General features: G+C 37.0%; 1 protein-coding gene across 7 annotated transcripts in view; it reads left to right on the top strand.

Annotated features, from left to right (window-relative positions):
* The window catches only part of PDE5A (phosphodiesterase 5A), a 134,583-nt gene extending 119,505 nt beyond the window's left edge, over positions 1 to 15,078 (top strand). For all 7 annotated transcript variants that reach the window (XM_082050277.1, XM_082050281.1, XM_082050276.1 and 4 more), the window contains 7 exons: positions 2,578 to 2,665; positions 3,811 to 3,911; positions 4,006 to 4,083; positions 5,002 to 5,065; positions 5,625 to 5,699; positions 6,212 to 6,295; positions 10,025 to 15,078. In XM_082050277.1, the coding sequence (XP_081906403.1) occupies positions 2,578 to 2,665; positions 3,811 to 3,911; positions 4,006 to 4,083; positions 5,002 to 5,065; positions 5,625 to 5,699; positions 6,212 to 6,295; positions 10,025 to 10,162 (628 nt within the window). In that variant the 3' untranslated portion in view covers positions 10,163 to 15,078. The remainder of the gene's footprint in view (positions 1 to 2,577; positions 2,666 to 3,810; positions 3,912 to 4,005; positions 4,084 to 5,001; positions 5,066 to 5,624; positions 5,700 to 6,211; positions 6,296 to 10,024) is intronic.
* The last annotated feature ends 200 nt before the right edge of the window (positions 15,079 to 15,278 follow it).

The following is a 15,278-nucleotide window of genomic DNA, read 5'->3' as shown; positions in this document are numbered from 1 at the left end:
ATAGTTTCAGATCTGCCCCAAATCTGCTTTTCAGTGAATTTAGTATTCACTTCAAGGAACAGCAGATTCTTCAATTAAATAAATAGCCTGACTTAAAACATGGTATAATATGATGACTGTGATACAGCAATCTGTCCTGATCTGACCAGAGATGGGGAAAAGATACTCAGAAATGTACACTTGTATCTTTTTCTGGCAGAGTTGGAGAGTGGTTTTTTGGAAGAAGTGGTCTGCTGTTCTTGCTGTGTGTAAATTCAGATATTAGGGAAGGCAAAGTTTGTTTGAGGCAGAGAATACTGAAAGGCAGAAAATAAGTAAGCTGAAGCAGAATTTCAGCTTTTCAGATAAGTTCAGAATAACACTAAGACTAATGTGTAAAGGAAAAAAACTCAACCCGAAACCCCACAAAACTGAGAGAGTAGCCTTTTTCCAGTTTCCTAATAGGGGATTCCAGCAGTAACTGTAGCCTCGCAGTTATTGGAACCGGTTAGCTATTTTTTGCTTTATTTATTTAAAAATAAATTTCCTGGAAGACATCTGGAGATGCGTCATCTCCTTCTCAAAAATGTCCTGGGAAAGTGTCATAGACAGCAAAATCCAACATTCACACATGCTGTAAAACAGAGATGATTACAGCTTAATAATTCTTTTTCAATAAAAAGTTCCACAAATTTTGTTTTTAAATCTCTCATTTGAGTCTAAGTGAAAAGTTATTTTTTCCAGGAACGGATCCCTTTTGTTGCTTCACTGGAAGCAAGGAGAGTGGATACTTAGCATATGATTCTTTTCTTAAACAACAGGGTCTCAAAAATGAAAATGGTCCTGGTAGCAGAAATTACAGGAAATGAACTGCTTAAACATCTTCTGGTAGATATGCAGGGGTTTTGTTTTCTTTTTCTTCCAAACACACATGTAAATTAGGCAAGCACAAAGCACGAAAACTGCATAACCAAACTACTGTGTTCAGAAAGCAATGGTGTCCTTTGGCCTGGCATGGTGGTTTAACAGAAATGCTGTGTACTACAGAAGTAGGATCTGAATTTATTTTGAGTACTTGTGTCTTCCCAGACAGCCAGGGTCTGTAAGTACTGAGCAAGCTCTAGTTTGGTGCAGTACTTGGGAAGATAACCTAAGATATTTCTCACATATTTCTCTCTTCAGTCAGGATGAACTTTAGAAGACACAGTATGCATCCCATTTAACTCAATGGGAATTTCACCCAGCATGCATTGGCACCATCCTACAATTTGTTTCCATACAGAAACATGCGAGCATATTTGCTCTATAGTCCTTTTGCAGTGGTCTCAGAGGAGGTGCTGGGCAGCCAGCCCACAATCATCAGGGGCTCGCATCCTTTAATCTCCCTTTCCGCATTTTTGTTTGTCTTTCCATCTTTCTCTCTACATTTTTGTGCTTCTTTAATCCCCAGAGTCTCCTCTTATGACTTCCATTTGAGTCTTGTGTGCACTCACGCAAGGACTCAATCCTGCAACCACTAATTCATCTGAATGATCCTTAACCATACAAAAAATCCCATGGAACTGTATGCTAATAAAGAATCTCTTACATGATTAAACATTTGTCGGTCAGATTATAATAATAGTAATAGTTTCAGGATCAGCAGCAAAACAGACTTCCAAGAGAATCCAAATTTAGTTAAAGAGATGAGATAAGCAATGTGGAACCAGGGGCTAAAAGTTAAGATACAGTAGCAAAAGCTAAGAACCATATAACACAATGAGGAATGGAGGGAAATAAGAAATCCTCAAAGAGCAGGAGTTTCTGTATTTTGTCTAAAGCTACTCAAATAGTAAATTCTATTTTCTAGACTAAGATAGCTTTAAATTCTGCATCCACATAGTTGGTTTCATGCTGGTTTTCACCGCCTGTATAACCAACATTGTGTTTCCCTTTTGGATTTTGCCCTGAGCAAAGGGAAAGTAACGATATTGCGGTAGTTCAGTCATGAAGAGAGTGGTGATGAATGAAGTACCGACACAGTTACCAACAGTGGGAAATTACTTGATCAGCATTTTGGGCCCTGCACCCGAGTCCACTGAGGTCAACAGGAATTTTTCCATTGCTATCAGCGGCCTTCCAATTCAGTCTGTGTTATTGCTTATAAGCTCAGTAGTTGAGTTGACTAAATATGCCTGGCATGTGTCTAAAACGTTAAAAAAAACAAAACTGTCACTTAAATTTTGTTTCTGAAGGAACCCTTCTTGTTGCCTTTCCTTTTCACACAATAACTTTCCCGCTCTATAAAATGTTTTATTAGAGTATTACTCCTTGCGTGCAGCTGGTCTCTACAGGTAACAGAAGGCAGAAAACTGGAGTGGTCAGTGTTGTGACAAAGTAACAGCATTGGCTTATTATCTGTACTCCATCTGCATCCTTCCAAATGCATTAATTTTGTTTGGCCAGTTGCACAGAAGGGGGAAAGGATCTGGTTAAGAACAACCATGGGTGGGTGGGAGTGAATTGATAATAAAAGGAGGACATTAAAAGGGAAGATTTTCTGGATTAGTAGTATGTTTAATTTTATTTCTCCACCTGATGGGTCTTTTTACTCCTCAGAAGTGAACATCCACTGGCTCAACTGTATTGCCACTCAATCATGGAGCATCATCATTTTGATCAATGCCTTATGATCCTGAATAGTCCAGTGAGTGCCACATTTTCGTGCATGCTGAAGGAAATCATTCCCTATTCTACTTTTTATTTTTAGCTTTTGGATAGATTCCCACCCTTGTACATCTCTAAGTGATCTTTATTCCTTTTTGGGTAAAGAAAGTAAATGCAGCAGTTTTGAAATCACAGCTTCATTTCAGAGTGCCACCAAACCTTACCGAGTGTTCCCTGATAAGGGAAGTCTTGCTAATATCCTTTTAAGTTCCTGCTTCCTTGGACCAAAGGAAACAAAAGGCTTTGTTGGCATTTTTGTGACCTCTTATGAACCACCAAACAAACCCAAGTCCTTGCCCTCATTTCAAAAAAACATTCTGGCTTATGCATAAACAAAGCAGTCCTGATGAGACCAAACCAAACACTGCTAATGTTGACATTCCAAAGTGAAGCCAAACCTAAGTTAAGTAAATATGCAAATAAAACTACATTCTTGTTCTATATTATTAACTAATTCTAAGACCAGTTATTCAGCATGCACAATCATTTCAAAGCAGTATATTTTCAGTTTGTTTTGTACCACAGGCGTGGTACATCCAACATCCTTTGTATTGTAATGATTCTTTCCTATGCAGACAGGAAAATACGGAAAAAAGTGGAGGCAAGTTGCCATTTCACCAGCTCCATAGTGCTTTGCTTTAACAGTGGGCTGCTGATCTTAGATTTCTATGTAATAGCTTGTTATTTATTTATATTGCTTCTAAAAAATAATGCATTTTCATTTACATGAGGTGTATAGGCAGGTACTGGAATCTTATCATTCCTGTGTTTCAGGAAGGTGGGCAAGAGGAAAGAGAAATATTATGATACAGCTAGTAGCAAATTTAATTTTGATGAAGGAAATGGACTTAAAGGCTGTGATGTTGCTCTGCCTGCAGTTTCACTTTGTAATAGTCAATTATGATGCTGTTGCTGTGCAGCTTTCTGCCATTACTCAAGAGGACTGGAAATTTTATTTTTAAATTAGGGAATCTGCAAAAGGAAGCAGAGTAAAAGAATGACATCAGATATCAGCAAGCAACTTACAATGATCCAGTATCTAAGAGACATTTTAGCAAACTGGTATGCTGTTGCCCATTTTACTGGTAACCATTGTTTTTTGTTTGTTTGTTTGTTTTTGTAAAGGGAAATCAGATTCTCAGCAGCCTTTCTATTGAAGAATACAAGGCCACACTGAAAATGATAAAACAAGCTATTCTTGCCACAGACCTAGCACTATACATAAAGTAAGTCAGAGGCAAGTTTGGCTGGATAGTCAGTGCTGGATGTTTGGATTGTGTCAGCATGCTGCAAAATCTTTTGTTTAAATTTCTTTTAAAGGAGGAGAGGAGACTTTTTTGAACTTCTAAGAAAGAAGCAATTTAATTGGGAAGATCCTACACAGAAGGAGCTATTTTTGTAAGTAAACACAGAATGATTAGTTAATATTATTAATTAATTTTAATTAATATTAATTTAGTTAATATTATTAGGTGAACAATTTACCATGCCATGTTGTTAATGTCATTAAAATTAGCAGATCTGTGTGCTCTGGGCCTGTACAAACTGGCATTAGTATATACATTACTGAATGACTCTCTAGATCTGAATTACTAAGTCCGCAGACTGTATAATAAATTTTTTTAAGTAACACATGGAGTTACATGAGCATTTTTGCTCTTCCCAAAGAGTGTAGGGCTCCTGTGTAGGTACCATGTTATTCTGCTGTTGATAATTTATACTTAAATAATTGCTGAAACCAATAACGGAAGATTCAGGACAGGCAGTTTGTTTTGAAGCTGATTTATTACTGGAAGAAGCGAAGAGAATAGAAGAGTAGGAATAGAGACACACATTGTAATTCACAGCTACAGAAAAGCAGGCTTACGTAGGCTGTCTGAGAAAGGGAAGATGCTATATTTCAAATTCAGGGCCTTTAAACACCATTCTAATTTAGTCACATTTTATGTCTATTCCTATTTCAGGCCTTGGCCATCATGCTGTCAACAAAATGGCAGTCACTGCTAATGTCAGAAATAAATAAATGTGCTTGCTGTCTGTCCAGTAGCAAAGAGAATGAAACAGTTCATCTGATGTGAATCCACCAGATGACCCAGTCCAGATTTGCTCGTTTCTGTGTGCTCTTTTCACACAGACAAAAGTCTACTGCATCATCAAGCCCTGGATATCTTTACAGCTTTGATTTAATTTAACTTGTTGTTCTGACTTTGATGTTCCTAGAAATTTGATATTCTATTTTACTGATCACTTGACTTGGTGGCTACATACATTTCACAATACAGCAATTCATAGATTTCTTCCTGTTTTCTTCTGCAGAGCAATGCTGATGACTGCTTGTGATTTATCAGCCATAACCAAACCATGGCCAGTTCAGCAACGGGTATATGCTTAATTTCACGATTTGCTAAATATAAACTTGGCGTAAGAGCTTCTGCTTCCTCCATCCAGTCCTTATGGCAAAGGCAGTGGTGGAATGCAGAGCCTTAAGTAGCAGTCCTTCAAAGTGCTGTATGCAGATTTAAGACTTTCTCAGGTCTTTGCAGCAAGATCTATGCATTTAGCTATGTCACCATGTTAGCAGTAATCTGTAGGTAAATCAAGAATCTTTGTTCTTTCCAACATTTCTGTATTACTACAAGACAGTCAGCTGATACAACACTAGTTAGTATCAGCTGACCTTTTCCCATGTGTTGATCATTCCAACTGTTCTCAGTGGTGAGAGGCCTAAGTGCCATTTTATCCACCTTGCTTTGTCGGAGAAATATCAGCACATGCAGATGTGTGCATGAAGAATTCTAAAAGTTAGCTGTTAAGCTGGAGAGTCTCATTATAGGGGGTCCCAATTCAATATATCCTGAAAAGAGGAAGCACAGGAACCAGTTTTGCTTGTAGGTAGCAAGGAAACTTTAAGAGTGCTCAATGTGCGAAATCTCTTACAGATTGCTGAGCTTGTAGCTGCTGAGTTCTTTGATCAAGGAGATAAAGAGCGGAAGGAACTCAACATAGAACCAACAGTAAGTGGCAGAATCATACAGAATCACCTCTTTCAAAACGGCTTCTACAAACAGCACTACACATTCCTTTCAACAGCCACTATTTCTCCCAGGGCCCAGAATATAGAACCAACTCCTTCCCTATCTTCCTAGTAGTCAGTTTCCTTGTGTGGTTCCCAAACACTGTGTCATTATCTCTGAGCCAGAAGAACAGACAGCATTATTTCTCCTAAATTAGTATTACTAAATTGTCTAGGAAATACACTCCTAAATTGGTAACTTTTTGCACCCTATCCTAAACAAGTAAGCTTGTCTGTTTCTCTAGATATTTGGGCTCTGTCAGTCCAAGGAACACCTCCTAAGGCTAGTCATGCACTCAGAATACGTGCACTGTAACATACGTAATGATACCCTGCTGAGCTTGCTGTGCTTTTTATGCTGCTGCTTTTTAGTTCCAGGCTGTCTCTTTGGTTTTCTTTGGGTTTTTTATTTAATGGGTTTAAATACAGAGCTTGTTTACTTCTTATTTGCAGGATCTAATGAACAGAGAGAAGAAAAATAAAATTCCCAGCATGCAGGTTGGATTCATAGATGCTGTTTGTTTGCAGCTATATGAGGTATGGTGCCTACGAAAGAACTGCCAATATTAAAAACTAGAACTGCTTACTGAAGCCCCTAATAATTTCAGATTTAAAATCGGATCAAAATAAAATAAAAAACTAGTCCCCTAGTTAAAAAGGATAATTTTTTTGTTACATATTACATATGGTTCATTTGGAGAAATGATTACTTTTAGTATTTATCATTAATGGTATGTTTGTCTGATTAATGTATTTTGTTATATTTTTTAAGAACCTAGTGGTAATTGCTGTGCTCTGGGGACTTGGTGTTAGATTTCTGGGTTATATTCTGGATTCTGCCAGTAAGCTGCTATGATCATCAGGGAAAATCACAAAACTAACACTTTGCTATCTATGAAAAGAATGCTATCCACGTAGTGCATGGAAAAAAAAATGTTGTTTAAGAGTTCTAAAGAATTCAGAATTCTTCATGCAAAAGGTGATATGCTACATATAGGAAATTCATCTAAGTTTGACATTTCCCATCCTATTTCTTTCTTTCTCTTTCATCACACACAAAAGCAGTGCATGAGAGAATTCATTGAAATATTATTCATCCTGGTCACAAACTGCATAAGCAGATATTTGGTCAGATATAGTGTGAAAGAAAACATAATGATTTCTGATTTTTTTAAAGCCAGTAAAGCACTAGAGTGAAAGCCTGTCCATTGAGACTGTAGCAAGTATTTTACAGGAACTGAGGTGAGAAAAACAAAGGTGAGGAACACATAGCTTCTTCCAATGGGAGGAACAAGGTGATTACTCAATTTTTTCCCTCTTACACAGTAGGCTTCTAAAAAGAATCCACATCCACCAGTTGGAAGGAAACAAGGGTAGAGGACAAAGAGGGAGCGACTAGCTGCTGCTGAAACTCACGTGCTTTTGTGCTGTAGAAACTGTTTGACAAGAAAATAAGGCAGCCTTTGCTGAGAAGACAGAATACTGTCTCTAGTAGGAGGCAGGCCATTGAAAGAAGACCCAGTATCTGTGGAAAGGTACAGACTATACAGATAATTCTTTGAACAGAAAACCTGACTAGGTTTGAATGCCCACAGCTCCATAGTCTGAATTCCTATACTCTTTATTCATTTATGAAAAGACCAGAACATTTTTAATTATTTACTCTGAAGTATGCACTGCAGCTTATGTCAATGGTTACCAAGTGTAAACTGTACCCAGCTCCTGCACAATTTGTCCAAGGAAACGAGGTACATGAATAAGTTCTAGCTGCCATGACTCTGCTTTGTAACTGCAGCTTTGTTAAACCACAGTGAATACAAAGCCATTCCTGGTTAGCAGCCAGAAGCACCTATGAATGTTTGGTATCTTCTTCCTTCTCTTTAACTGGGGAAGAAAGAAGGAGAGCCTATGTTCACAGGAGGGGCTCTACGCAGCATATTTTCATTCAAAACATGTTGCCTCTTACAGCTTCCAGTGTATCACTCTTGTCATCCTGTCTCACAGTCTGACCTGAACTGGAACAGTTGGTTTATAGTGTCTGTGACTTTAAGTAGTCTCAGAGTGTGCCAGCGTGTGTCCTTACCTGACAGACAAGTGACAGTGACCAGTGCAGGGGCAGAGAGCACAAAAGAGAATGGGGCGCCTATGAGGAAGTGACAAAACCCAGAGCAGTACTGGGAAAAATCCAAGGAAGGGGCTGTGGTTTGAGCTGATCCAGTGTTTGTTTATTTTGACTGGAGTACAGGTATGGGATATTACCTGCTTACACAGGTTTTTGTTTTCTTCACTGAGTGATAAATGGTAAAACATATTAACAACTTCAGTGTTGCTTTGAAAATGAACAAACACACAGTTCAGTCTCCAATGTTCTAATGCTATAAATGGACACAATAAACAGGGTTGTAACAACAGCCTTCTCACTGTTTTCTTAGCTTTCATCCAGTCAGCAGGAGTTTGACACACAATGCAAACAGCACTGCAAGTATGTGACTTACCATGTTATTCAGAGTAGTTCAGATGTCAATGAACTGAAGTTCTGTGGCTTGTGTCAAGCTGGGGAACCAGTGCAGTTAAACTGAATGATCTACAACTCTTCCCTGAACAGAAACAAGAACAAACAAACAAAAAAAAGAAGCGTGTTTCACTCTCCTCATAGTTTAATTGAAAAAAGTGTACCATTTAGCAGTTTAAAATGCTGTTAAGATATATTCAGATAAATGAAACAGGGAAATTCCAGAGGGATTTGACAGCTCCATTCTTCTTACAGTGGTGTAAATCAAGAATAATTTAAGTCTACTGGAACTAATGAAGCAGTCTATAAAGCGAAAAGGAACTATGAAGATATATATGCAAGCTGATAATTCAGTTGAGTCCCTATGTAAAGTTACAGGAGAATTAGAGATCACTATGTCACATTATTTGAATGAGACCTAAATTCCATGTGAAATTCTGACTGATTGTATGTTTTATATAGTGACCAGCAGGATTCTTCTCTGTGTACTTTACAGTCAGGCATAGTAGTTATACAATCAGTGGGCTCAAACATTCTTTCCCGTACTTGGCTGTCTCACACCATCTGAACTATTCAGCTCTCACTTTACACTTCTGAATAGTATGACTTCATTCCAAAAGCCAACAGAACCCCTTATGCAAGGAAGGACTGAGTGTCTTTATAGTGTGAAGATACATTTTCACCACTTCCATCAGGAAAGAAAAACATACAAAAATGCTTTTGAATTGTTCCTTTATTTAAATTTTCAAATCTATATTTAAATATCAGAATCTAGTTTTCCTTCACTGTGATGTAGTAACAGCTACATCATGAAAAATACTTGACTGACTTCACTCACAGTTATTCTTAAAAGGCACTATTGTCAAATATAATTTATCTATCATGCTGTCTTGAAGTAGATATTTCTGGTAGAAGTCCTCTGAATCGGTTGACAAACCATCAGTGAATATGGTCACATTGACTATACCCGCTCTGTGTCTGATTACTATTCAAGGTCATCCTTATGATCAGCCTTGCCTTACATACAAAGGCCTGGCTTGCAAACAAAGTCCATGCATACTACAGGGTGTTTTAAAAAGATGGACCCCATTCTGCTGAATTGCAGATTTAAAATTGGGTCCACCTTTTTGAAACACCCTGTACTTCACTAGAAATCCTGGACAGGTCACTTGCACATGGTACAACAAACTTATGGTGTCTTCTGCACCTATGCATCAAGTGCTGTATAGACACTGCTGCTCAGTCTCATCTACACTAGTGCCAGGTAATTGTGTTCATGTTTGATGTGCAACAAGAAGCCTTCCTTAAAGTTCAAAATACAAGTTCAATTTCAAGTATAGCTAGATAGACCTCATAATTCAATTCTAGTCTGTCTCATAGTAATCTTTTTGTTGTTAAATGTAATCTGTTTGCTGATCTCTTCTCTCTGGTATCCAGCGATAGGACACATGAGAGTGGTTCAAAGCTGCACCAAGCGAGGTTTAGACTGGGCATTAGGAAGCCTTTCTTTACCGAGAAGGTGGTCAAACACTGGAACAGGCTTCCTGGAGACATGGTTGATGCCTCAAGCCTGTCAGTGTTTAAGAGGCTTTTGGACAATGCCCTCAACAACATGCTTTAACTTTTGGTCAGCCTTGAAGTGGTCAGGCAGTTGGACTAGATAATCATTGTAGGTCCCTTGCAACTGAGATATTTCTATTCTATTCTATTCTATTCTACTCTACTCTATTTTACATATTCTTAATTTATTTCAGGCACTAACGCATGTGTCAGAGGCCTGCTACCCTTTACTGGATGGCTGTAGAAAAAATAGGCAGAAATGGCAATCCCTAGCTGAACAACAAGAGAAGAATCTCATTAACGGAGAAAGCAATCAAGCCAAACGGAACTGAGATGCTGATTTAACAACCACAAGCTTACATAGAAGACGTAGTAATAAGAGAGTACTGCATTTTGCCAAACACTGTATGAATTTGGCTGATGTTTTGCCACTGCTGTATTATTTTTCCACATTTCAAGATATAGCATGACCATGTATATGCCAAGGTTATATAAAGATAGTATGTTTATTTTATTACATCTAATTGAGATGGGAAAAGATCTGCAAGGGTAGTTTTTGCTACCCTATTCCACAAGAAGGTACGAGTGCAGTTACTCAGCTGTCCCCAAGAGCCTATTACTTTATAGATGTATATAGTTTTTTAGGGATCATGTTGTGGCCAGTATCTTAAAGACTACTGCATTTCGCACCTTTTTTCCTCTTCCAATCTTGCTGTGCTATGTTATAAAAGTAACGAGCAGTCTTGCCTGTTCTCTCCCCAGAGGTTCAGAGGAAAGATTGGGACTAATTCTGGGAAGCCTAATCCAGCATATACTATGCTAACTTCTTTCAGGAGACAGAACTGGGCTTCAGAGTGAAAAAGCCCCACAATCTGTGCACCCAGTAGTTTTTTATTACTATTTTCTCTTTTTAAAAAAAAAAAAAAAAAAATTGTCTTAGTAAATGTCTTACATTTGGAGAAAATTTTAAAAACCCTGTGAATTACTAGGCAATGGGGGTCTTAGGAGTTTTGTGGTAGAAGGGTCATAATTATCCATGGGTAATGGATAATTATAAAGCTCTTGAAGGCTGACAAAATGTCACAACATAACTGACAGGCTGTCGTGGAAGAATGGCTCCCATAGAAGGCTACAAGAAGCACACAGAAAAATGGAAACTAAACAGGATCATTTTTATATGGTGGTTTTAACCTCATTTGGAAGCTGAATTTGACATTATCGTAACCAACAGCCTGAATCACAGGCAGGAAGAGTAGAAGAGAATGTGACTGCAAGAACAAGAGATGAAAATCTGAAGCAGAATGACACCAGGATGGGACACTTCTGGTGACTATCAAAGACCGATTCTTTAGGCCAGTGTTATTATGAAATGGCTATGACCACTTTGAAAAAGATTTCTGTGAACAGCTTTTAAAACTCATTTTTAGCATTAGTTAATGTTAATGATGATTAATCACAGTGTCTCAAATGAATATGAAAGAATAAGAATAAAGAAAAAAAAATAAGGAATAAGAAAAAAAGAAAAAAAAATAGCCAAGAATGCTACAGGGATTTGCCATTTGTATATGAGGCATTAATGTTCAGAAAAGTAAGACATTTAATTTGCACTAAGAAAAAAGTGGTATTGACATTTTATTTAAATGAAGATGACTAATAAAAATTAGTTTGAATTAGGAACTAATTCAAGAAAATATATGCATAAGACAAACACCAAAATAGTAATACAAAGAAAGTGCTATTCTTTGGGTGGATAGGATTAGGAGATTAATGTCAGCAATCTAAAACTGGTTAGCAGTATGTGTAACTTTGGCTGCACAGACACACAGAAATTGTTATTTTTTTAATCTGTAGTAATTATTTTTCAGTTAAAATCAGCAACAGTATTTGGCAAAAGTAATACATTGTGGATTATACTTTGAAGTATGGGAGTTTATGTCTATCACAGTAACACAGAAAATTCTAGTTGGAAAGAGCAACCAATTTTTCTTCCCAGGAGATTATCAATCCCCCCTTGTAAGAGCTGGTCAGAAAGTGAAAACAACCTCTTTTTATCAGTCTCTGCATTTAAATAAATGATACAAGACGCTAATAAAAGACAAAGCAAATGTTTCAAAATAGTCTCAAAAACATTCAAAATGTTTCATAGTTATTTTTTTTTACTGTTGAATAAAGTATTCTGGTACTCTGCAGCATTTCTGTCAACCTAGATTATTTGTTATGGATTAAATCCTATCTCAAATTTCTCTAATGACTACCAATAATATATTATTGCAGCTGATTTTGAAAACATTTTTATACAAATGTACTTCTCCTGAATTTTTTTCCAGATTTTAAAAAAATAATGGAATTCAACAATAATTACGAATTCCAGGGCTACTGTTATGCAGTGTTCCATAAGTGTATTTATATACATACACAGTACAATATATGTGCGTAGTATGTCATAGCTATGCAGAAAAATGACAGCAACCTGTACCCCCGGCAGACGCCCCTACAAAAAAAGTTTTTAGGTACCTTCTGATAAATAGGAAACTTTGCTTCAAGATTTTCATAGTCCTTGTATATTTTTTTCCTTGAATGCTTGAGATACTGAAATATTATGCTAACTGATGAGATATGTATTTAAGATAAATATGAATCACGTATATGTATATAAAGGTGTATTCTTGCTAGTATGGTTGAGACTAGTAATTCACAGTGACAACACAGCAAATCAACCACGGTGATATTCCAGTGTAGTGACATATAATTTACATTAAGATCCCAGTATGCAGTATGCCTTTGCTATATTGTGTGTTCAGCAAAGCTTTACTACGACATAGAACTATTACAAAGCAGTTCTGGATTCACACCTTTGACTTGAAAGAAATGGGCGTGACGTTGCATCTTTTCAAAGGTTCACTTAAAATGAACACAGTTATACAGTTATGTGCATGTATTTAATTACATATTTGTACACATCCCACAGAATCTCCTCCACTACAGACATCAGCAGATATACAGTTCCTAGTAAATAAACCATTTAAATGTCATAATACACCTGTATCTGTATATATTCCTACAAAAGCAACCCCTTTAAACTACTGGTTTAAGAACCTTAAAAGCATAGATTGCTGTACTTCATGAAAATTTAGAGTTGATCAAATCGTTTATATAGTGTTTTACTCTGCCTGAATACAAAGTCAGAGTGTGCTGGGTTTGTGTCATTTGTGTCAACTGTTCGCAGAAATTGCTATTTTTGTTCATAATGTAAATAGGTGACAATATGAAAGAAAGCCAGGCTGTTTTCTGCCTGAAATTCATTGCCTTCAGAATTCAATATTTTCAAAGCCAGCTAATGGATTACAGCCATGCAGCTGCCATCAATTTCATAAAGAGTTCCGTATGTAATTATTTTCGTCGGGTCTGAAACATATTCTCCCCTAACTTATATTGTCAAGATGAAATTGAGTTTGTCACTTTTTCAGTCCATTAAAGCCATTGTGAAATTTGATATTTAAGTCTTCCTGTATAGAATTTATCCCACTGATTTTTAATACTTGTCTCAATGAAGATATCTAAGTTAGTATCCTACTTGTTCTCAGATACATTTTCTTTTAAAGTCACTCCACAGCACAGTTTAATGCTTAAAGTACACCTTTCTTTCTGTTTTTCTTCCCCTTCTGAAAAAATAACTTGTCATATGTGTTAACATACACCAAACTACTGATTAACCCTACCTTTTCTAATTAAATTAACAGTGAGGCTCTTATGCTTTTGCAACAAGTTAGTCACATGTCCCATATTAGCTGTAGAATGTATAGGTTTTCTCTTATGTCACACAATAAAATAAAAGAAGGGGAAAAAAACTTAATGTTGATTTTGGAGACAGTATTGGTTTTTAATCGGTAGAAGTTTGAAGTTAAGAGCAGATTATTCTCACATATTTGCAGAATGCAAGTACAGTGGGCAAGTGATAGAAGTGAATAATCTATTCCATTGATGACCAACTGATCTCCCTTTAGAGGAGGGGACTGAAGCCTGATTTTATGCATCACCCTCTGTCAACTGGTTGCATGTAAAGATAAACTTTTGAACTCCAGTCCGAAGCACTTCATCTGGCAGCAGCATGAACTGCCAAAATTAGAACACTAATTCATATATTACATTTTTCAAAATTACTGGATAACTGATTTTCCAACCATTATACAGGAAGATTATGAAAAGTCAGATTTAGCTCCTTAAAATTAGGGGATGCTTTGCTGAGTGATCTGCTTGGTGCCGCCTGCAGTTGTGCATGAGAAGATAGCAGAGGGTTTTGATGGAAAAAAATGCCTCACTCATAATAAATTCATACATTTTCAAAGGTTTTATAGAGACCTAGTATTTCAGGAAAATTTTTGCATTTGCTTTAGTTAAGAGTCTCGTCTCTGTGATGCTGTAGCTTCTCCGTGTCAAGTCACATGCAGTTTACACTCCAAAAGGTTTCAGCTTTATTTCACAGTTCCCTGCTTTACTTCTTCAGGGACTTGCACTAATTTGAAAGATAAGCTTGAACATTGGAGCTTGAATAAAAAAATGAGTTTGGCCAAAGTATAAGAATTAATGATGGCTGGATTTTGGGGTTTGGACTCTCACGAGAACAAGAAACATCACAGAATCTCGCCTCATAATTAGCGACACTTGCTCAATGCAGCAAATTGTGACAGCAGGAGATTTTATCTTTGGCATTGCTAGATGAATGGAAATTGCATGGGAAAGTGTATTTTCCACATAAAGAAGTCTGTTTCCATAGAGAAACTCATATAGAAGTACCACTGTTTGTAAATGTGTATTTATGTGACAATGCTATATAATAGCTACTTTCCACTAACCTTCACAGCATGAGCTTGCCATGCCAGGGCCTCAGGCATGCTCAAATGCCCATCTGAAGTCAATTATATGATTCCCATTTATGTCAGTGGGAGCTGGATTGAGCTGTAAAGAAAGAGAAAAAATGGGTCAAATCCACCTTTTTTACCTGTAAAGAGGGACCAAACTCTCATCCTTGGTAACACCTGCCTCACTTGCTCTTTGCTGTATTCAGCTACTCCTGCTGATGCCCAAGGTACCTTACAGATGTAACTGAAGTTAGAATTTGAGCCCTCTATGTATTCACGTGCCAGACACTTGCATGTGTCTCTTGAAGAATGTAGTGTGAAATGCACTGTAAATATTTTTAATATACATTTCTATTGTAGTTTAATAAAAATCTTAATCACAGACACTAGCCACTGAGTTCGTCCATTTGTATTCTTTTGTCTTTTAAATATATTTGAACAAATACATAATTTCTGGGCACAGTATGTTTGTACTAGGTTAAGGGGGTTATTCTGTATATTATTTTCTGCCTTTAAGTAGTATTAAAGTCTTCAGAATTCTATGTGTTCTCACTTGCTTCCATCCTATGACTACTTAGTAAAACTAGTT

The sequence above is a fragment of the Streptopelia decaocto genome, assembly GCF_964273445.1.
Source record: "Streptopelia decaocto genome assembly, chromosome: 4".
Lineage (NCBI taxonomy): Eukaryota > Metazoa > Chordata > Aves > Columbiformes > Columbidae > Streptopelia > Streptopelia decaocto.
This window is presented reverse-complemented; position numbering and strand designations above follow the sequence as displayed.